The sequence below is a fragment of the Bubalus kerabau genome, chromosome 16 (assembly GCF_029407905.1).
Source record: "Bubalus kerabau isolate K-KA32 ecotype Philippines breed swamp buffalo chromosome 16, PCC_UOA_SB_1v2, whole genome shotgun sequence".
Taxonomy (NCBI): domain Eukaryota; kingdom Metazoa; phylum Chordata; class Mammalia; order Artiodactyla; family Bovidae; genus Bubalus; species Bubalus kerabau.
The window spans coordinates 21070395-21094318 of record NC_073639.1 but is presented as its reverse complement, the minus strand read 5'-3'; the positions used below and the strand labels follow the sequence as shown (position 1 = coordinate 21094318).

The following is a 23924-nucleotide window of genomic DNA, read 5'->3' as shown; positions in this document are numbered from 1 at the left end:
TTAGTTTGTTTTATTTTTTAGATTCTACATTTAAGTGCTAGCATACAGTGTGTCTCTCTCTCTGACTTATTTCACTTTGCATAATACCTTCTAAGTCCATTCAGCCTGTTGCAAGTGACAAACTCATTCTTTTTACGGCAGAGTAGTAGTCCATTGTCTATCCATGCCACATCTTCTTTATCCATTCATCTACTCATCTGGACCCTTAGGTTGCTTCCACATCTTGCAAAATAAATGATAACTACACTTTTCAGTGAAAAGGGGAAATGCCTACTCACTGTTCTGTATTTGGACCCAGTTTTTCTCTCCATTCATCTATGGGGAAGGAGAATTAAGGGAGAACGAGGGCATTTAGCTGTCAGAGCTGTGTACCTGGAATTATAGAGCATCCTAGGGAGAGGTCCTGATGGAAGCATTTGCAAGGAAGTGAGCAGCTGGGGCAACATCAGTCCTCAGACTAAGGCAGTCCTGTCTGTACACACACACCCCTAGGGCCTTCCCCACAATGAGAAACTGAGAACTATAGTTGAAGGGTCATATATCTGGGTATCAGGATAAGAGTAAGAAAGAAGCACTAACACAGCATTGTAAATCAACTATATCCCAATAAAAATTTAAAATCCTACTGCAAGCAACAGCAATAAATTCTTGAAAATCACTTTGGTAGGAAATTCAGAGTTGAGAAAAGTAAGACTTTAGGCTCTTCCTTTTTTTTTGATTCATAATTCACTTTAAGGAGCCAATGAAAGTGGTGGAACTTCAGTTTCAGAAAAATACACCTTCCTAATGTATTCCATAAATCTTGTATAATAATTTCAGGTTGTTTTCTTTTACAGTATCTTTAAAATAAAAAAAATTGTTTGGGGAGCCAAACTATTAAAACAATCCCATTACAAAAACTCAATATTTTTATATCACAAAGAAAAAAGAGGCAGATATTAAATTCAAAAAATCTTTGACATCTGACACAAATTACAGTAATAAAAATCAATACTGTATGTCAAATATATATTTTTCCTCCTTTGGTAACCATAATCCTTTTGAGGTTGACCTTCCACACAATTAACATGGAGACTGGTTTCCTTTGTGGAGGATCCATACACACAGGAGTACTTCCTTCCCTGGTCCTCCATCCAAAGGTTCAATGCCCTCTCAGTTGTATAAATCGGAATGGCTCCATATCATGGTCCCAAAGACAGCTTCACTGGAAGGCTGGATATGGAGAAAGTTTGAAGATCTATTTTAGGAAAATTCAGAGAGAGTTTTCAGGTTTCCTCCTGGCACACAGCCAGTTAGCTGTAACCATGACAACCACTATGCAGTGACAACACCTGGCATTGCCGCTTCCCTTCTTTCCAAGCTCAAGGCTGCTTTCCTAAGACTGAGACTGACTTCGCCTTGGTTTCCTTTAGCTTTCCAAAGTGATACCGGGCCCCGTGAGGTTCCTAGGCCCAAAGGCTTTCTGTGACCTCCATTTCTTTGATTATAGGAAACAGCCTTCATCTAGCCTCTGTGACCTTCCCTGAGTTCCGACAGGTAGAGTCAAGCAGTTCTTAACTAGGGTAAGGAGGGGATCCAAGCCAGGGAGAAACAAACCGTCAAGAGAAACAGCAGCGCAACCTTGGGGCAAGGTCCTGGTTCCCAATCAATCTAAACTCACAACAATATCTTTGAGCTATTTTGAAGACACTGAAACCCCTTTCAGGTGGGAGCAGTGGGGGATTAACAATGGTGTACTGCCCACAAGCAGGCCGACCCCAGGCCAGATGGACCCGAATGTTGATGCTGCTGACTCCTACTTACCTCACCACCAACCCATCAGAAGAATCTCCGCGAGCGGATAGCTCCCTCTCTGACAATTACTGAGAAATTCTCACTATCGTCTCTAAGCTGGTACATGGGATTTTGAGTGTATTACCCGACTGTGGCCTCCTCTGCCAGGCAAAGCAATAAAGCTATCCTTTTCTACTTCACCCAAAACTCTGTCTCTGAGATTGGATTTGGTGAATGGAGTGAATGCAGTGAATGGAGAAGTTGAGCTTTTGGCATCAAAAGTGTGCATTACAATTTCATCTTCCTCTCTCCTTTTTATCTGCCTTTTCATCCTTTTTTCTTTCCAAATGCAGTCAAACCTAAGTACAAATACAAGCTCTGTCTGTTACTAGGAGGGTCTCCTCAAGTAAGATACTTAACTTCTCCAGGCAGTTTCCTCATCTGTAATAGAGGGGAGATAAACTAACCTGCAGGAGATAAACTAACCTAACCTTCATAACCTGATGTTATGAACAACAAATTAGTGACGTGTGAAAGGGTCTCAGAGAATGCTTGAGCCACAGGAGAATTTCAGCAAATGTCAGCTTCTCTGCCTTTATACTCTATGCTAATTGTAAAAAGAATAGAAAATAGAGAACAATAGGACCACAATAACAATGACTTTGAAAATTAGCTTTTAGACCATACAAATTTGAATATTATTAAAAAGACTCTTTAAGAAATAATGTACTTTACATTATTCATTATATTGACAATAATAGACATGCAAATATTATAAAATACCAATGGTGTAAAAAAAAAGTAATTAAATGATTTCTTCTTTAAAAGCTTTAGTTACAGAGTCCAAATATAAATCTGTGAAGATTTGCTTACTTTTATTAGAGACTGCTTTGGTTCCTAGGTTAATACAAAGATTTTAAAAATCCATTTGTATTATTGAAATATGGAGTATCCTGGTATTAAACAAACTGAGATAAACAAACAGTTCATATTTTCTGTTTAGAGTGTAAACAGGGATCAAATCCTTAATGTTCTACTTGATCTTATTGTTGCTCAGTTGCTAAATTGTGTCTGGCTCTTTGCGACCTCACGGACTGCAGCATGCCAGACTCCCCTGTCCTTCACCTGCTTGACCTTCCCTCTAGCAAATACTTGCCCAGCAAGCCTAGAATAATGAAGCTGGAAGGTGGGCATGCATGCTTTACAGACCTTACCTCAGAGGGGCTGGATAGCTATTCACCTCTCCTTGGTCTCAAACAGAAAGTAAGGAGAAGACTTGATTCATCCCAATGACAGTTTACAATCCTGATCTCCCATGCAGAGTTAGGAGGACCTTAATGGATCTCTTGATTGGATCCCACAGCCAGAGAACACTGGCTCCCTGAAAGCAAGTGTAAGTAATCAACAGCACATTGTGAAATGCCATTTGGAGCAAACAAGAAGCCAAAGGCAATTGAAAAATGACTGGCCTGTCCTCTGAACTCATCGCCTGACCGGAAAGGAAAACCAAGCAACAGAGAAAGTGGGTCAATGATTTCTTCATTGGTTCTCTGGTTAAACCAACTACTAAGTGAGGATATTTCTCAATTATAAATCTCTGAATGAATAATTAACCACATATCTTTATATACAGATATTTTTTAATTAAAAAATTTAAATATATGTGTGTGTGTATATATATATAAAATATATATAGAAAGAGAGAGAGATAAATAGAAAAGGTGGCCACTCCCCTGCCTCCAACCTTTATCCTCTCCCTGGTGGTTCCAGTTCGCCAGAGTCACTGATGCCAGGAGACAGAGGTCTGTGGTTCCTGACTGCGCTTTTAAAATGTACATCCCCAGGAAGGAAGGGAGGGAGGCAGGCATGCAGGTGGAAGGATTTAAAGTTGCTGATCAAAAATTCCCTTCACCCAAAAGCCTGAATATTGACTTAATGTTTTTAAGTTGCTTAAATATCGGACAGATAACATTTGCTTTACTGTTGTTCAGCGGCTCAGTCAAATTCGACTCTTTGTGACTCCATGGACTACAGCACGCCAAGCCTACTCAACTTCTCTGTTAACTGCAGGACATGGGTTGCTCACACATCAGTGTGAATTACTCAGAGCCAGTGGCCCCGAAGAACAATGATGGGCCATTATCTATGAAGAGCTCCTTATGTTTCCTGCATTCTACATTAACTTATGTCACAGAATCGTCACCATCAGAGCTGAAACGTGTTTAAGTATATTATATAAGGAAATCAGAAAGGAAGAGACACTTCCTGAATCACATCACTTGGTAACAGATGGGGCTGGGATTTGAATCCAGTTTGAAGCCGGATGTGTGCTTATTGAAGGGAAGGGCTGAAAAAGACTAGAACCCAGGGAGGGAGCAGAGAACACAGAAGAAAAGGTGAGAAAAGCAAGCTTGGGGGATTCCCAATTTGCCTGTGGCATTGTGTGTACTCAGGGTGCCAGGAAGCTCCCCTGGGCTTCAGTCTCTGAGACCCAGACCCAGACCACGAAGTGGTACCCACCACAGCCGGCAGCATTACTGCCTGTCCAGTCCCAAACTACAAATTCCTGACTTGAACAAAATTGCAAAACACATTTTTGTGTGCAAGCCTGAGGAGCATCCCACTATCTAAAACTTGATCTCTGCAAAATGTGGATCCTGAGAAATGGAGTATTTCCTGCCTGAGCAGCAAACAAGGATGTTGCAGTCATCAGCAACGGCATCCGCCACAACCGCAGATGGTGAGCTGCTGAGCCCCGAGGGAGGTCCTGAAGGAAGTAACAAATACCATTTCAGTTCAGTTCAGTTCAGTCGCTCGGTCATGTCCGACTCTTCGTCCCCTTCTCTTCCTGCCCTCAATCTTTCCCAGCATCAGGGTCTTTCCCAATGAGTCAGTTCTTTGCATCAGGTGGCCAAAGTGACTGCAGTTTCAGCTTCAGCATCAGTCCTTCCAATGAATATTCAGGACTGATTTCCCTCAGGATTGACTGGTTGGATCTCCTTGCAGTCCAAGGGACACAAGAGTCTTCTCCACAGTTCAAAAGCATCAATTCTTCAGCACTCAGCTCTCCTTATGGTCCAACTCTCACATCCATACATGACTACTGGAAAAACCTACCACTTAGCAGCCATCAGACTGAGTCCACTCCCTAAGGTGAGCCCTGAGGGAACTCAGGATATGAAAACACAGGAAACTGGCCCTAGATAGGTGAGGTGCAGATCAAAGCAAAGACTGCAGTGAGACCAAACTCTGGCATCTTCCTATGCAAAGAAAAGCCCTAGCTGCCTTAACTGGAGATATCTGGTTTTCCTTTAATTAACTAACAATACTTTTTTGACATTCAGATATCTGCCCCTTGTTGCAAAACTTCTATATCATCTGGCTTTCTGCTCAGCCTCTCTAAGCTATTCTCTTTGGGTTTGAGATACCGTCTCCCAGGTTTGAAGTCCTAAAAATTCCCACCGAATAAAACATGACTCTCAACTATTAGGCTGCAGTACCACAGTGCCCTCACCTACAGACTGTCACACTGAGTGAAGTAAGACAAAGAAGGTCAAATATCATAGGATACAACTTACATGTAGAATCTAGCCTACTGGGCTGCTGTCCATATAGGGTCGCACCGAGTCGGACACGACTGAAGCGACTTAGCATGCATGCATGCATCAGAGAAGGAAATGGCAACCCACTCCAGTGTTCTTGCCTGGAGAATCCCAGAGACAGAGGAGCCTGGTGGGCTGCCGTCTATGGGGTCGCACAGAGTTGGATACGACTGAAGTGACTTAGCAGCAGCAGCAGAATCTATAAAAATGGTACAAATGAACTTATTTACAAAACAGAAACAGAGTCACAGATGTAGAAAACAATTTTATAGTTACAGGGTGGGGGAGAGTGGAGAAGGGAGGGGGAGGAATAAATTGAAAGATCAGGATTGACATATAAACACTACATGCCTGAAGAACTATGGACAGAGGTTCCTAACACTGTACAGGAGGCAGTGATCAAAACCATCCCCAAGAAAAAGACATGCGAGAAGGCAAAGTAGTTGTCTGAGGAGGCCTTACAAATAGCTGTGAAAAGAAGAGAAGTGAAAGGCGAAAGGGAAAGATAATACCCAACTGAATGCAGAGCTCCAGAGAATCGCAAGGAGAGATAAGAAAGCCTTCTTAAGTGAATAATGCAAAGAAATAGAGGAAAACAACACAATGGGAAAGACTAGAGATCTCTTCAAGAAAATTGGAGATACCAAGGGAATATTTCATGCAAAGATGAACACAATAAAGAACAGAAACAGCAAGGACCTAATAGAAGCAGAATAGATTAAAAAGAGGTGGCAAAAATACATACAAGAACTACACAGAAAAGGTTTTAATGACCTGGATAACCACAATAGTGCGGCCACTCACCTAGAGCCAGACAACCTTAAGCATGAAGCCAAGTGGGCCTTCAAAAGCATCACTATGAACAAAGCTAGTGGAGGTGACGGAATTTCAGCTAAGCTATTTCAAATCCTAAAAGATGCTGCTGCTGAAGTGCTGCACTCAATATGTCAGCAAATTCGGAAAACTCGGCAGTGGCCGCAGGACTGGAAAAAGTCAATTTCCATTTCAATCCAAAATAAAGGCAATGCCAAAGAATATTCAAATGGCCGCATAGTTGCACTTATCTTACACGCTAGCAAAGTAATGCTCAAAATCCTTCAAGCTAGGCTTTAACAGTACATGAACTGAGAACTTTCAGATATACAAGCTGGATTTAGAAAAGGCAGAGAAACCAGAGATCAAATTGCCAACATCCACTGGATCATAGAAAAAGCAAGGGAATTCCAGAAAAACATCTACTTCTGTTTCATTGACTACGCTGAAGCCTTTGCATAGATCACAACCAATTATGGAAAATTCTTAAAAAGATGGGACCAGACTACCTTACCTGTCTCCTGAGAAACCTGTATGGACAACAGTTAGAAGCGGACATGAGACAACAGAGTGGTTCCAAACTGGGAGAGGAGTACGGCAAGCTGTATATCGTCACCCTATTTGTTTTACGTCTATGCAGAGTACATCAAGCAAAATGGCGGCTGGATGAATTATGAGCTGGAATCAAGACTGCCTGGAGTACTATCAATAAGCTCAGATATGCAAATGATACCACTCTAATGGCATAAAGCAAAGAGGAACTAAAGAGCCTCTTGATGTGAAAGAGGAGAGTGAAAAAAGATGGCTTAACACTCAACATTCAAAAACCTGAGATCATGGCAATCAATCCCATCACTTCACAGCAAACAGATGGGGGAAAAGTGGAAGCAGTGACAGGTTTTATTTTCTTGAACTCCAAAATCACTTCAGATGGTGACTCTAGCTATGAAATTAAAAGAGCCTTGCTTCTTGGAAGGAAAGCTATGACAAACCTAGACAGCATACTAAAAAGCAAAGACATGTCTTTGCTAACAAAGGTCCTTATAGTTAAAGCTATGGTTTTTCTAGTAGTCATGTATGGATGTGAGAGTTGAAAGATCAAGAAGGCTGAGCGCCTAAGCATTGATGCTTTCGAAACTGTGTGAAGACTCTTGAGAGCCCCTTGGACTGCAAGGAGATCAAACCAGTCAATTTTAAAGGAAATAAACCCTGAATATTCATTAGAAGGACTGATGCTGAAGCTCCACCACTTTGGCCACCTGATGCAAAAAGCTGTCTCACTGGAAAAGACCCTGATGCTGGGAAAGATTGAGAGCAGGAGAAGAAGGGGGCAACAGAAGATGAGGGGGTTGGATGGCATCACCAACTCAATGGACATGAATTAAGCAAATCCGGGAGATGGTGCAGGACAGGGAAGCCTGTGGTGCTGCCGTCCACGGAGTCACAAAGAGTCAAGCACGACTTAATGACCAAACAACAGCAGCAATATATAAAATTGATAACTAAAAAGGACCTGTGAACTCTACTCAATACTCTGTAATGACCTATATGGGAAAATAATCTAAAAACTAATTCAATTTGCTCTACAGAAGAAACACAACAATGTAAATCAAACATACTCCAATTAAAACAATAAATAATAAAATGAGTCCCCTGTGCACGTGGGGCTTCCCTGGTGGCTCAGTGGTAAAGAATCCGCCTGCCAATGCAGGAGATGTGTGTTACATCCCTGGGCTGGGAAGATCCCCTGGAGGAGGAAATGGCAACCCATTCCAGTATTCTTGGCTGGAGAATCCCATGGACAGAGGCGCCTGGCCAGCTACAGTCCACGGGGTCACAAAAGAGTCAGATACAATGGAACACACACGTACACACACGCACACCTCTGTGTGTGATGCTGCTAAAGAAGAAAATAACCGCAATATCCCTAAAAAAGGAAGGCAGCCTCATTCTCTCAATTTTCTGAAAGGAAGCTTGGAGTACATTTTCTCTTCCCTTCTTTTGGAGATCCATTTACAAACACCCAGAAGATGTCAAAAGCCATCTCAAATCCTACACACATCACATGTATTTGTTCTTACAGCTGCTTTGCAGAAAAAGATAAAGTCTCAAGACAAATTGGAACGGGTGACTAAATCATTCTTGGACAAAATTCTCTTGAAGTGATAAGCAGAGGGGGAGGAATTCATGGAACAAGCAAGCAACATCTGCTTTTGTCGAACCATGCTTCTTGCCAGCAGCACTTGCTTATTAAGTAAGTGACTGAGCCACCGCATACACAGCTATAGACCACTGCCCACCCCAACACACAGTCACATCAGGCTCCATTAGGCACCAACACACTTCAGTGCCTTTTATATATAATTAATCTACAAGAAAAAAACGTTAATTGCTAAGTGCAACAAGGAGCAACTTTGCTAATACTTACAAATTGGCAAGATGAGTATGTTTACCCCCAAAATAGGTACCCGTTAACTAGTGAGGGCTTCTAGAACATTTGCTTTGTTATCTCTCCTTCACTACTGAGTTCTTTGACTAGGGAGGAAGTTTTCCTCCACCCTCTTTGAGTCCCTGGCTGGGTCTAAAAATTAAAGCTGACAGACTACGAGGGGAAAACCATGCAAACTGTATTGAATTTGTACATGTACATGAGAACCTACACAAGAGAATGAAGATCCAAAGAAGGGGCCAGAGGAGGAAGCTCTTATACCTTTTAGACAAAGAAACGATACATTTGTAAAGAATTGGCAAAACACAGCGATCTGAACTAGGGGTATAATTCCACTAGGGCTAGCTAATCCGTATACTCTTTATCGAGGAAGATAAGTGTTAGTTCAACAAGGTTTATTTGCAGAGTCCTCTGGTGCTGGCTCTGGGCTGATAAGAGTCTATTTCTAGCAAAAAGAAAATTTATTTCCTACCTTTAGGCAGGGAAGGGAGCTTTTTCTATGTTTGAATGTGAAAGTGTTGGTCGCTCAGTCGTGTTAGGCTCTTGGTGACCCCATGGATTGTAGTCTGCCAGCCTCCTCAGACCATGGAATTCTCACTCCAACAATACCAGAGTGAGTTAGCACTCCCTTCTCCAGGAGATCTTTCCAACCCAAGGATCAAACCTGGGTCTCCTGTGTTGCAGGCAGATTCTGTGTTCACTGCTTCTTAATCACCTTCCTTTATCAAATGGTACATTCCCCTAGCTGTGATGATCTCCATGTGATGCAGAAAGTCCAATCCCCAGATAATCTAGTGCTAATCTCAGATCAAAACATTGGGATACAGCCTGAGTCTGCACCCGTATCACCCCCATGCCTATGTTCTTAGCTCTCCCGAATCTGTTCATCCCAGTTTGATCACTAGCTTAGTAATGGCTCAGCAAGAAAACTTGCCTTTTCTTTCTTTTGTATCTTTATAAAGTTCAGCCCTGGAAACACAGTCAGTACTCAACACATTTCTGACAGAACAGCTTTTGATTTTGGGTAATGAGAAATTGAGATTATCACACTTTTGGTTTGGAGAAACTGTCTCAATCTCTTGTGACGTCCTCTAACTTGAAGCACCTATATTCTAATTCACCTGGGATCCGTGAAGCCCCTAAAACTGCATGTAAAATTTTTCAGTGTTTTCATTTCTCAGAAGGTAGAGTCAATCACTTTTACTAGATTCTCAAGGGGGACAATGAGGAAAATAAAGTTAACCCATATCACTATAGTTAGTCTCGTAAAGAAAGATTCAGACGTAAATAGGCTCCCACTTATTAGCTGTGTGATCCATGGCAAGTCATTCAGTTTCTTTAATGCCTTACTTTCCTTTTCTATAAAATGGAGATAATAGCAGCACCACTTTACAACGGTAGAAAAGGCAATTCGCATGACAACCCACTACTGAGGACAGCTATACAAATGGGACAAAAATATGCTTTAAAATATCAAAGAATTAAAAAGAGACAAAATACTTCACCTGGGAAAGTAGCTCAGAGACAAGAACCTGACTTGTTGGGGGTGGGGGTGGGCACTAGTATTTGCTTCTTCCCAAAGGGGCTTCTGAGTGGCTGAGAGTCGGGATATACTTTTAGTAGAATTTAGCGGCTTCCCTGGTGACTCAGATGGTAAAGAATCCATCTGCAATGCGAGAGACTCAGGTTCAACCCCTGGGTCAGGAAGACGCCCTGGGAAAGGGCATGGCTACCCACTCCAGTGTTCTTGCCTAGAGAATTCCTTGGACAGGGGAGCCTGACGGGCTACAATCCATGGGATTGCAAAAAGTTGGACGCAACTGAGAGACTAACACTTTCACTTTCACTTTTTAGCAGAATTAGAGACTGGAAAGACAAGGAAAGCTATCAGCACCAGCAAAAAGTTGGAAAGTAATGGCGCTGTCTTTGGGTTGAGACCTTGGAGATCTACAGCCTAATCATAAATGCCTATCTTAAGTAGGCAAAACTTCCCAGGTTAGAGTTCACTTTTGAAATACAGCAACACCTAAAAATAGTTATTCTGGTTTCTAACTGGAAGAAAAATTATCTCTTACACCATCTTCTATTTCAGATTACTTCTGCAAAGTAAGAGTACAATGTCCAGTACATAATGAAAAGCAACCAGGCATAACAGCACGAATGAAAATTAGAAGAAATCACAGGCAACAGAACAGACCACAAAGGCTCAAGATATTGCAGTTCAGAGAAACTTTAATGAATGGGTAGGCTTAACAGGTTAAATACAGTTAAATAGACAGTGAATTGGAACATAGATCAGAAGAAAATAACCAAAATGAACCAAGTAAAATTCAGAAGGTAACAAGACATAGAAGATAAAATGATGTCTGCTGCTTTTAAGTCACTTCAGTCGTGACTCTGTGCGACCCCATAGACGGCAGCCCACCAGGCTTGCCCCGTCCCTGGGATTCTCCAGGCAAGAACACTGGAGTGGGTTGCCATTTCCTTTTCCGATGCATGAAAGTGAAGAGTGAAAGTGAAGTCACTCAGTCATGTCCGACCCTCAGCGACCCCATGGACTGCAGCCTACCAGGCTCTTCTGTCCATGGGATTTTCCAGGCAAGAGTACTGGAGTGGGGTGCCATTGCCTTCTCCTCAGTGGTGTCTGACCCTTTGCAATCCCATGGACTGTACCCTGCCGGGCTCCTCCGTCCATGGGATTTTCCAGGCAAGAGTACTGGCTAACATACATGTAATTGGAGTTCCGGAAAGAAAGACTAAGAGAACAGGGGAAAGCAATGTTTCAAGAGGCAGTGGATGAAGTTTGCTGCTGCTGCTGCTGCTAAGTAGCTTCAGTCATGTCCGACTCTGTGCGACCCCATAGATGGCAGCCCACCAGGCTCCCCCGTCCCTGGGATTCTCCAGGCAAGAACACTGGAGTGGATTGCCATTTCCTTCTCCAATGTATGAAAGTGAAAAGTGAAAAGTGAAAGTGAAGTCGCTCAGTCGTGTCCGACTCTTCGCGACCCTATGGACTGCAGCCAACCAGGCTCCTCCATCCATGGGATTTTCCAGGCAAGAGTACTGGAGTGGGGTGCCATCGCCTTCTCCAGGATGAAGTTTACAAAGCTAATAACAATGGATCAAAGAAGTCCTACCACCTCATGCAGTGTTTTTTAAAAATCAACAAATAGTTGGATCCTATCAAAACTGTAGAAAACCAAAGTCGAAGAGAAAACTATAAAAGCAGATGGAGAAAAAGACATATTCTTACAAGGAAGCAATCATCAGAGTGATAGTTTCCTTTTCCAGAAAAAGAAAAGACAAATCAGAGGACAATGTAACAGTATCTTAACCAAGTTTTAAAAAATTAACTGTCAACCATTCAAACCAGAAATGTACTTTAAGAATGAAAGCATAATGAATACATTTTCAGCTATAAAAAAACTGAGAAAAATCTGTCACCAGTAGACTCTCACTAAGGGAAAGAGTAAAGGATGTTTTTCAGGCAGCATAAAAATGATTCCAAAAAAAAGTACAGAAAAAAAGGAAAGAACAACAAAAGTGGTAAACATATGCAGAAGTCTAACTGAATACAGACTTTAAAAAGTAGTAGTAACGATATGTTCTTGTGTTGAAAATATATAAAAAATAAAATACATTACAACAATGGCATATAAATTGCAGAATGGGGGGCTAAATGGAGTGAAAGAAGTCAAAGTCCTTGTATTATCTAGGAAAAGATTAAGAGTGCCAATTTTAAAAAATGTTTAATAAATGAAAATACCAGTTAACAACATATATTAAGTCAAGAATGCATTATAATCTCCATAGTAACCACTAAAAGAATAGAGAAGTGAATATAAAACTTCTAACAGAGGCTTAAAAATGTAAGCATTAAAAAAATATATAAAACAAAACAAAATGGGACTTCCCTGGTGGTCCAGTGGCTAAGACCCCATGCTCCCAATGCAGAGCACATGGGTTCAATCCCTAGTCAAGAAACTAGATCACACATGCCCCAACTAAGGGTTCACATGCCACCAGATGGAGTTAAATAAATAAATAATTTTTAAAAAGAACAAAACAAAAACCCATATTCTACCAAAGGCAAGGAAGGAAGGCAAAAAAGAACACTGAGCAGACAGGAAAAATAGAAAGCGTTTAATCACTGCAAATGGTGACTGCAGCCATGAAATTAAAAGACACTTGCTCCTTGGAAGAAAAGTTATCACCAACCTAGACAGCTTATTAAAAAGCAGAGACATTACTTTACCAACAAACGTCTGTCTAGTCAAAGCTATGGTTTTTCTGGTGGTCATGTATGGATGTGAGAGTCGGACTATAAAAAAAGCTGAGTGCCGAAGAATTGATGCTTTTGAACTGTGGTGTTGGAAAAGACTCTTGAGAGTCCCTTGGACAGCGAGGAGATCCAACCACTCCATCCTAAAGGAGATCAGCCCTGAATATTCACTGCAAGGACTGATGTTGAAGCTGAAACTCCAATACTTTGGCCATCTGATGTGAAGAACTGACTCATTTGAAAAGACCCTGATGCTGGGAAAGATTGAAGGCAGGAGAAGAGAAGGACAGAGGATGAGACGGTTGCATGGCATCACCAACTCAGTGGACATGAGTTTGAGTAAACTCCGGGAGTTGGCGATGGACAGGGAAGCCTGGTGTGCTGCAGTCCACGGAGTCACAAAGAGTCAGACAAGTCTAAGCGACCTCACTGAAATAAGATAATTTAAACCTAAGTCACATGTATTAATACACTGCCTATATAATCCAATTAAGGTGAAGATTTTCAAACTGGATTAAGAAAAAGAAATCAACATCCATTACTTATAAAAGACATCTAAAATAAATGGCTACAGAAAGGCTGAAAGTAAAAATATGAAAAAGATAACCATACAAACATTAGCCAAATCAACCTCTCGTTAACTATAATGATATAGCAAAAAGCAATTCTGGAGATATAGACAAACACTCCCTAATGATAAAATGTTCAATCCACCAGAAATATACAATTATAAATGTATACAGTCCTAAAGATAAAGTATTAAAACATAAAAAGCAAAAATTGGAAGTATACTACAAAGACAAATGGTCTAAAACCATAATTACAGTAGAAGAACTGAACAGAAGCAGCTCAGTCGTGTCTGACTCTTTGAGATCCCATGGACTATACAGTCCATGGAATTCTCCAGGCCAGAATACTGGAGTGTAGACATCTTCCCAACCCAGGGATCGAACCCAAGTCTCCCACATTGCAGGCAGGTTCTTTACCAGCTGAGCCATCAGAGAAGCTCAAACACAAGCAGCAAAGCCAGCCAACTGAATAAATAGAGCAATTATCCAGCAACTGCAGAACACATTATTCTTCTCAAGCACAACATGTAACACTTAGAAACATTGACCTTCAGCAGGAAATAAAACAAATCTTACTAAATTCCAAAGCACTGAAGTCAGTGCAGGTAAAGCCATACTTAGAAGGAAAATTATCTAAAATGTATATATTAGAAAATAAGACTGAATATCAATTAACTAATATTTTCAAAAACTAGAATAACAATATATACCCAAAGGAAACAGAAAGAAGAAAATAATAAATGGATGATATTAATGAAGTAGAAAATAAATGTAAACAAAAAAGATCAACAGGCCTAGAAGTTGATTCTTTACAAAAAGACAAAATTGATAAATTCCTAGAAAGATTAAGAAAGAAGGCACAAATAACCAATGTCAAGAATAAAAAAGGAGGCTATTACTGTACATCCTACAGACATTAAAAACATGAGAATATCTTTAACAAACTTATGCCAATACAGTTGAAGATCTAGGATGAAAAAGTACAAGAAATAAACTTATAAAATTGACAATAAAAGAAAAAGTTTTAAACATCTGAATGCTGTAATACCATTCAATAAACCCTAAAAGGACACTTCAAGGCCAGACAACTTCACCTGTGAGTTTTGCCAAACATGTCAAGGTAAAATAATACTACTCTCACACAAAATCTTCCAGAACTCCACAACTTACTTATAAGGTCAGTATAATTTAATACCAAAATTTGACAAGGAAGTTAAGAAAAAGAAAAATTATAGGACTATTCTACTAACTTATTAGGATTCAAAAATTCTAAATAAAAGATTAGCAAGTGATATTAATGAACATACAAAAAAATAACATCATAGCCATGTTGGATTTATTTTATATATGCAAGTTTGATTTAACACCTGAAAAATCAGTTAATAAGTCAACACAATAACAGAATAAAAGAGAAAAATCAAATGATTACCTTAATATATATAGAAAAGCACTTGAAACAATTCAGCATCCACATATAATTAAAACCTTTTGCCAAACTAAGGATAAGAACTCCTTTTGAATGAAAAGAAAAAATGATGTAAAATTACGAAAAACAGTAGAGAGATTCCTTAAATAAATAAAAAGAGTTAGCATACGATCCAGCAAAACCACTCTTGGGCATATATCCAGAGAAAAGTATAATTTGAAAAGATACACGCACCCCAGTGTTCATTGCAGCGCTATTGACAATAGCCCGGACACGGACGCAACCTAGATGTCCTCTGACAGACGAGTGAACAAACAAGATGTGATATACATACACAATGGAATACTACTAAACCACAAAAAAGAACGAACTCATTCCAATTGCAGCAACATGGATGTATGCACACGTTATCACACTCTGTGAAGACAGAGAAAGAAAAATATCACATGACATCGCGTATATGCGGAATCCCCAAAAAGGACACAAATGAACTTATTTACAAAGCAGAAATAGACTCACAGCAAAAACAAACTTATGGTTACTAAAGGGAAAGGCAGAGGGCAGTTTGGGATTAACATATACACACTACTAAATACAAAATTGGAGAAGGCCATGGCACCCCACTCCAGTACTCTTGCCTGGAAAATCCCATGGGCGGAGGAGTCTGGTAGGCTGCAGTCCATGGGGTCCCGAAGAGTCGGACATGACTGAGCGACTTCCCTTTCACTTTTCACTTTCATGCATTGGCGAAGGAAATGGCAACCCACTCCAGTGTTCTTGCCTGGAGAATCCCAGGGACGGGGGAGCCTGCTGGGCTGCCGTCTATGGGGTCGCACAGAGTCGGACACGACTGAAGTGACTTAGCAGCAGCAGCAAATATAAAATAAATAATCAACAAGGACCTACTGTATAACACAGGGAACTATACTCAATATCTTGTAATAATCTATAAGGGAAAATAATCTGAAAAGAATATATATATGCACGCGTGTTTAGTCGCTCAGTCGTATCCAACTCTTGGCAAACCCATGGACTGTAGCCCACCAGGCTCTCCTGTCCGTGGGATTTTCCAGGCAAGAATACTGAAGTGGGTTTCCATTTCCTACGTACATATATATATATATATATATATATATATATAAATAACTAGAATTAACTTCATAAATTAGCTAGGGTCTGGATACAAAGTCAATTAAAAAAATATATATATATATTAGCAAATATAATAAATATATATATTAGCAAAGAACTTAGAAAAAAATTTTTTTAAAGAAACAATATACAGCAGACTATAAAATATCTAGTAGTAAACCTAAGATGTGAAAGACCTTTAGAGAAAACTATGAAATATCTTTGAAAGAAATTTTGAAAGATCTAAATAGAGGAAAATACCATGTTCATGGACCAGAAGATTCAACATTATAAAGATATTAATTTTGCCCACTCATTTATAAACAACGCAATCTCAATCAAGATCACAACAGTGTAAATTTTTGTTGTTGCTGTTGTTCTGTTTTGGTGGAACTTAGTAGCTGATTCCAAAATGTTCTGTAAATGTGAAAGAGAATAGCCAAGAAACTCGTAAAGAACAAGATAAGAGGACTTGGTCTGATGAATATAAACTCCTGTTATAAAACTGCGGTGTGCTATTGGTGCAAAAATATTCTTACAAACAAAAGAAATGGACTAGAGAGCCAACCACATATTGGAGCACTTGATTTACGAACACGGTAGCCCCACAGGGGCTATCTTGTAAGAACGGAATGAGAACAGAATGGACTTAGCAGTAAATCGTGCTGGGGCAACTGGATGTCCATAAATACTTTTTAAATTAAAACTTTAACCCTATCTCACACAGTATGCAAAAATTAATTCCCAGTGAATAAATCTGGGGGTAAATAAAAATTGGGGGGGTTAAAACTGAAAAGTCTTTGACTTCCCTAGTTACCCACTCATTAAAACTCTGTGCTTCCACTGCAAGGGATGCAGGTTTGAGTCCTGGTTGGGGAAGTTCTCCATGCCACATAGTACAGCCAGAAAAGAAAAAATAAAAAAATCCCCAAAAGTTCTAGAAGATAACATAGAAGTCTATGTTCATAACCTCAGAGTAAGAAAAGACTTATTGAACAGGATGTAATAAAACACTAACCACAAAGAAAAAAAGACTATTAAGGACTTGGTTTTTTAAAATTAAGAACATCTTTTCATCCTTAAGGGTGAATAGGCAAGCAACTGAATGAAGACTGTACCACATGTACAGCCAACAATGAGCTCACTTTCAGAATATATTTTAAAATACCTACAAATCGGTAAGAAAAAAACCCAAACAACCCAATTGCAAAGTGGTCAAGAGACCTGAACAATCATGTCACAAAACGAGAAGGTGCTCAATCTCATCAGTAAGGAAAAAGCAAATTAACTCCACAATATGAAAAACCACCAAAAAGAGGCTAAAATTACAAAGACTGACAATGTTGGCAAGGATAAGGAGCAAGGGAAATTCCCATTTGCTGCGGGTGGGAGTATATTGGTACAACTACTTTGGAAAACAGCTTGGTATTATCTATTAAAGTTGATGAGGCACACAACCTACAAGCTGACAATTCCTCCCCTGGGTGCGTGTCCACAGGCCCCCAAAAACACAAATAAGAATAGCTCCAAGGAAGAGCCATTTAGGACTCCACGATGGATCTGTCTCTTTGCTTTTCATTGCTTTTGTTATTATAATCATACATAATGACCTGCCTCAGGGAGCCCTGTGGCTCTGCCTAAAGAGATTAACACTTCCCCTCCCTAAGGTTGGCCATTCCAGGAGATGCTTGCCAGACAATGGTCTTTAACTCAACTCCTCCCCTTTTCTGTCCCATTTAGAACTGGATTCCAGACCCCACCCAGATGTTTATCTTGAGACATCAGTCTGCCATCTTGTCTGCCAGCCACGTTTCTGAATAAGGTTGTTTTCCTTGCCTCAACACCTCATCTCTTGGTTAACTGGCCTGTTGTGCAGCAGAATGACAACAGCCACCTTATCCACAGACCCCAAATAACCATCCAAGGTCCTCCAACAGAACAGTTGATAAATTTGGCTAACAGTTTTTCACACAGCATGGGGAAATGAATTCCAGTCACAAAGAATCTAGACACATGTCAATACATAATCCATGATGCCATTCATTCCTTGATCAAAAAAAGACAAGCAAAACCAAAACATTGTATTTAGAGATAGGTTCTTTGTCACAAAAACTATAAAGAAAAATGAAGAAATGTTTACCAAAAAAACATCAAGATAGGTTTTTTGTTCGTTTGTTTTTTCAGTTTGTTTTTTCACCTTCGGTCGATGATGAGCAGTGATTGGCAGAAGGCCACGTGGGGGAATTCTGAGGCATTGCAATGTTCCAGTTTTTATACTGGTGTTGGTTACAAGATGTTACCTGGATAAGTCATTGCACTCTGCATCTCTATTTTGTGCATATATGTGTATGAAATTTCAGTTAAAGGGGATTAATAAATCAAATGACTCTACAATCTAAAAAAAAAACCTCATTATGTCAATACCTATGTATACTGTTTGGAATCAAAAAGAGAATACTCTTAAGGGGGAAGGGAAGTATCCTCACTGTGGCCCATTGTTTTAGCTTTGGTGCTAACATCTTACCAAGCACCCTGGACCACTGAGTACTTCTGACTAGTTCAGGTTACCTACTCACCCATCATGCATTTGATCAGCACTGCTCAGATAATGCACATTACATAAGGGTCCTGAGATCTTCCAGAAAATCTCCAATAACTCATACCCAACACTTGCTCTTCCTTCATCTTCTCACAGGCTGATTTTCTTTCTTCAGTTCTCAGCTCCAGTGTCATTTCTACAGGGAACCTTTCCTTCCTCCCACTCCCACCAGTAAAGGGGTAACCAACATGGTATTCCTCTGCTTGGACTTCAGTGCTGGTCATTCTCAGTTTGCACCTATCTCCCCAATCCATCCCTGGGAGGCTGAGCCCTTGATCCTAGATCACCAGGACAGCCCATCCAGCCAGTTTCTATTGGGTCCAACAGATGACAGGCAACGGCAGAAACTTGGAGGCAGGGAGAAGACAGAAGCTGGGCATGTCCTCCACGCCCCTTTTTGCTGGGTCTCTGTCCTTGGGGGTGGTAGCTCCTCTGGAGGCCCAAACTGTTCCTGCCTGGCTTGGGCTCACTTGGTCTCCAGCAGCATCATTCCTTCCACCTTCTCTGTACCTTTCACTGGTTCTGCTAACCCTGCCTCCATCCAAGCTGCCTTTTCACTAAACTCTCTTTGTTTGAACTAGGTTAGATTGTTTTCTGCTGAGACAGTGGCGATTTTATATTAATTTATAGGACAATTTTCTCAGCATCTGTCTTCTCCCAATAGGCTCTGAGCTTCATGACACTGGTACTTCAGAAGTGACTAACCAATGTTTTAAATGATATGGTGAGTTAATAAATGCATGAATGAGCCCACATTAGAAATGGAATACTACGCATTATACAAGAATTTCTAAAATGTCCTTGCTTCATTTGATGTGGCACCAATTTATCTGGGGAAACATTTTTCCTATATTGGTTGAAAATAACCTTTATTGACAGGAATATTTTTACTGATTTCAATTATTCTAGCAGTAACTGTTAACAGGTATAATTTCTCAATTTAGAAGTTAAGTTTATCTATCTGTAATAAGTCATCAATGATGAGAGTCCAAGTGGACTGCAGTTAATTGTAGCTCCAAGAGTTAGTGGGAACACAGTAAAAACGGTAACTAGAAAAAGATTTAGGGACTTCCCTGGTGGCCCAATGATTGGGACTTTGACTTCCAATCCTTGATAGGGGAGCTAAGACCCCACAAGCCTTGAGGCCAAAACACCAAAACATAAAACAAAAACAATACTGCAACAAATCCAATAAAGATTTTTCAAATGGTCCACATCAAAAACAAACTCTTAAAGAAAAGATAGACTTTGCATCTTATTTTTTATAACCTATTGCAAATGACTCTAGAAAATAAATACTCAGTAGTTCATGGTGTGAAAAGGGTTATCTCCAGGCTGGAGATGTTGTTAATAACATATACTATCTACATTGCTGCTTTAGACTTTAAGGACAATCTGGGCTGATACCAATATTAAATATGCAAGTTTCATATTAATACATATTGTTAAACAAGTTCTACAAAATGAACTGGAAAATTCTGATTCTAGGACACTAGTCAGAATTTCTGGAACACAATCTGGAGCTCTGCAGATTCCCCAGAAAAAGTGCCCGAAAATCAGATTACCTAGAGGTGATCTGATGCAGTAGCAAGATCTTTCAAACCAGTAGCTACAGTCCAGTGTGACCCTTGAACTTCAGCCTTGAGAAAACCAGTTCATACATTAGAATCACAACTAAATACATACTATGTCAAGAATTTTTAGTTTATAGCAAGGCATTTTGGAAAGCAACAATTTAATAGCTCCAAGTGGGGGATGTATTCTGAACTCTGAAGAGATCAAGGTTTATCTCTTTTCTGCAATCACTCTCCTGTTTCTTCTGCTAACTTTTTCATTGTAAAAAATATCCTTATTCTGTTCATTCTAACCAACAGACAGAGGGAAGGGTCCGATTTCTCTAGTACAGTATGAGTTCAAGATTATCTGTCATCTCCCGCCACCCAAACTAGTTAGTAAAGGGAGACCTTTCTGATATCTCTTGGGATAGAGGGTAGGGGTCTGGTTTTACAAACTGGAATTAGATGGCATGGTTTTAGTACTAGTCACAATAAAAAATACCTCGTGAGGGGGTTTGCGGAAGTGATTAAGTTAAAACAGTTAAAATGCAGTTACACTTCTAATTACTTTATAACCAGATAACTTGCTTTGTTATGCCTAATTAGGTGTAACAAAAACAATATTCCTTTTTCCTTCCTTTTTCCTTTTCTCTTCAGTCATAACTAACATAGGAAATGACCACACCAGCTCTTTACTGATTGCTTCCCTGGAAACAAAAGAGCATTTTATACCTGATCCTGCCATTACCAGTAAAGAGAATGAAGCAAAAATTAACTGTCCTTCACCTCTCTTGCCCATACGGGAAGTACAGCATTTAGTTCCTAAGCACTGGTGCTCCCCTCACCCCAGACTCTCTCATCTCCATTCTCATCAACATCACCCACTTACGGGGCGCCCGGTACACGAAGGGCCCCGTCGCCCGACAGGATTAGCAAAAAAAGCACCTCATTCAGTCTGAATATGACATCTCCTGATGTTTTCCAAGCAGCAAAGCGGGGCGGGCGGCCCAACCCCTAGGGACAGGGCGGCGTCTCGGGTGCCCGCAGCCCAGGACCGCGGGCGGCGCCGCAGAGCTCCCGGCCCCCCACCCGCAGGTCCTTACCCGCCAGTCCGCCGCCGCCGCCTCCATCGCCCGAGTGCCCCTTCCTCCGCTGCAGGATGAAGTAAGGGTTGGCTCTCTCGGTGATCCACAGCGCGTTGGCCAGCAGCACCTCTTCGGGGTTCACCCACATGTTCCCTGGCGCCGCGGGCTCCCTTACAATGGGGCGGCGGGTCGGGTCCGGCACGCACCGGCGCGCAGCCCCGGGTACACGCGCGCCCGCCCGCCTGCCCGCCAGCTAGGTGCGGCGGCGGAGAGCGATTTCACCAGGGGGCGGCCTGCGGGGCCCGGGCCACAGCGAAGCCCCTGCGGGCGGCCCGGGAGGACGGCGAGGACTCGGGCGCCGCGAGCAGCATCCTCTCCGCGGCGCCGCCGCCTCCCGCGAGCCCGCGGCCGCAGACTCCCGGGCCCCTTGGCTCCGCCGCCGGGTCGGGGCCCACGGCAGCGGGAGGAGCGAGAGGAGGGGGAAGGAGAGCAGGAGGAGGAGGAAGTGGTGTATCTCAGCCGCGGGATCCGGCTTGGCAGCTGGCAGGGCTGCGGGCGACTGGCGCTGATCCTGCCCCGCGGGTCGGGCGGAGCTGGGCTGGGGTGCGGCTGCTCCCGCGGCGCCCACCCAGGGTCCCGGCCGCCGGCGTCTCCAGCCGCTCAGAGCCCTCCAGGGCACGGCGCGAGAACACTCCGCCTGGGGGCCGCTCGCACCCTCGGCGAAGCCCAGCTCCCGGCTGGAAGGACGCTCCGGACACTGCGAATGAATGACGACAGCGCGGCTCGCTAGGAGCGAGCCCCGGCGACACCAGCTTCTGCGGACGCGAGATCTCCGCGGGCCCTGCGAGCCGAACCAGGCCGCTGCAGCTGGCTTCGGGCGAACCTTCTGGGGACCGGGTGGCGAGCACTCGGCCCCACGCCCATCCCAGCAGCGAGGACGCTGCCAGCCTCCGTGGGGCGTGTGTGCGCGCGCGCCGTGTGTGTGTGTGTGTTTATGGTTGACGATCTGTAAGCTGGCGCCACCCCTCTTCCCAAGAAATGTGTTTCAAGCTTCCAGACTTGGAGCTAGAGACAGAGGTCGGAAGTGGACGCAGCCAATGGTTGCTGGTGTTTTTGTTGCCTGCATCCCTAGGCAAGTCATGCGCCAAACTTGTCACCGCCTGTAACTCCGCCCCCACTCCATTCCATTGTAATTAAAATGGCCCAGCTAAGTGCATTACATCACTTCTTTCCTTGACCTGTAGGGCTTGAGCAAATAGCGAAGTTGGAAGCAGCCCCAAAGCTTAGAGCAACTAGTTCACCCCACAGCTGTCCCTATATGAAGCGTTTGGCGCTTCGAGGACCGGATATGGCAGGATTCAAGGATTTATCCACATTTAATGAATGGATTTAATTTTTTTAAAAGAATCATTGTAATTAGAGACACACAAACCAGGCCATCTTTATCTCTAGACAATTTTGCTTTCCCCAGGTATTTCAAGTCTCTTTGTAGTGATCACAGCAGATCCACCTACCTATCTGATGACCTTTTTTTCACTTCAGTTTTATACCTAGAAAATCTGTAGATAGCTCAGCAAAGAGTGTCCTCTTGACGGGTGATGGGAATTTAGTAAGCTTTATTTTGTTGTGGAAGTTGGACAATTCTAGGGACTTCTTTTCCCAATGAGCAAAGCATTCAAATGAGGCTTTCTTGTGTGGACTTCACATTTTTTGCCTACGCAGCTCTCACTTGGACTGCTGAATTCCTGCAAATGGCCAAATGGCACATCCCAGACATTTTAATGCGGAGAAGGCAATGGCACCCCACTCCAGCACTCCTGCCTGGAAAATCCCATGGACGGAGGAGCCTGGAAGGCTGCAGTCCATGGGGTCGCTGAGGGTCGGACACGACTGAGCGACTTCACTTTCACTTTTCACTTTCATGCATTGGAGAAGGAAATGGCAACGCACTCCAGTATTCTCGCCTGGAGAATCCCAGGGACAGGGGAGCCTAGTGGGCTGCAGTCTATGGGGTCGCACAGAGTCGGACACGACTGAAGTGACTTAGCAGCAGCAGCAGACATTTTAATGAGACTGCCTCTGCACCTGTTGATTTCCTAGTCCGTGGGCTCTCAAGAAGCGGAAGTCTCTCTTTAGGTTATCACATTGACTGACCTGCCTCTTTAGGAAGCATTTAGATTGCTAGACATTTGTGAGAATGTCATACTTTTAACATAGACTCAAAAATGTCATTTGGCACCTCTGGTCAAGGTATGGTGACTTCAGTCATAAAAATTGATTCCAAATTTTTAAAAAACCAATCAGATTGGAAGTCATACATGTGTAAAATTGTATTAATCTTATATTTATATAATATCAATATTTTGAAGTGCTTCCATAGATATTCTTTTATTTAAAATCAGCGATTTTAAAACTCAACTAAGTGCTTTCATGGGCTTCCCTGGTGGCTCAGTGGTGAAGAATCCGCCTGCCAATGTAGGACACACGGGTTCAGTCCCTGGGTCAGGAAGATCCCTTGGAGTAGGAAATGGTAACCCACTCCAGTCTTCGTGCCTAGAAAATCCCACAGAGGGGGAAGCCTGGCAGGCTACAATCCATGGGGTCCCAAAAGAGTCAGACAGGACTTGTAGACTTAAAAA

The 23924-nt window shown here is 42.1% G+C and overlaps 1 protein-coding gene across 2 annotated transcripts in view; it reads right to left on the bottom strand.

Annotated features, from left to right (window-relative positions):
* The window catches only part of TBC1D9 (TBC1 domain family member 9), a 132072-nt gene extending 110630 nt beyond the window's left edge, over positions 1-21442 (bottom strand). Inside the window, exon 1 of one of the 2 annotated variants that reach the window (XM_055550730.1) lies at positions 21304-21442. In XM_055550730.1, coding sequence (XP_055406705.1) covers positions 21304-21433 — 130 coding nt within the window. In that variant the 5' untranslated portion in view covers positions 21434-21442. The other variant, XM_055550731.1, reaches the window with a different exon arrangement.
* Positions 21443-23924: the final 2482 nt, after the last annotated feature.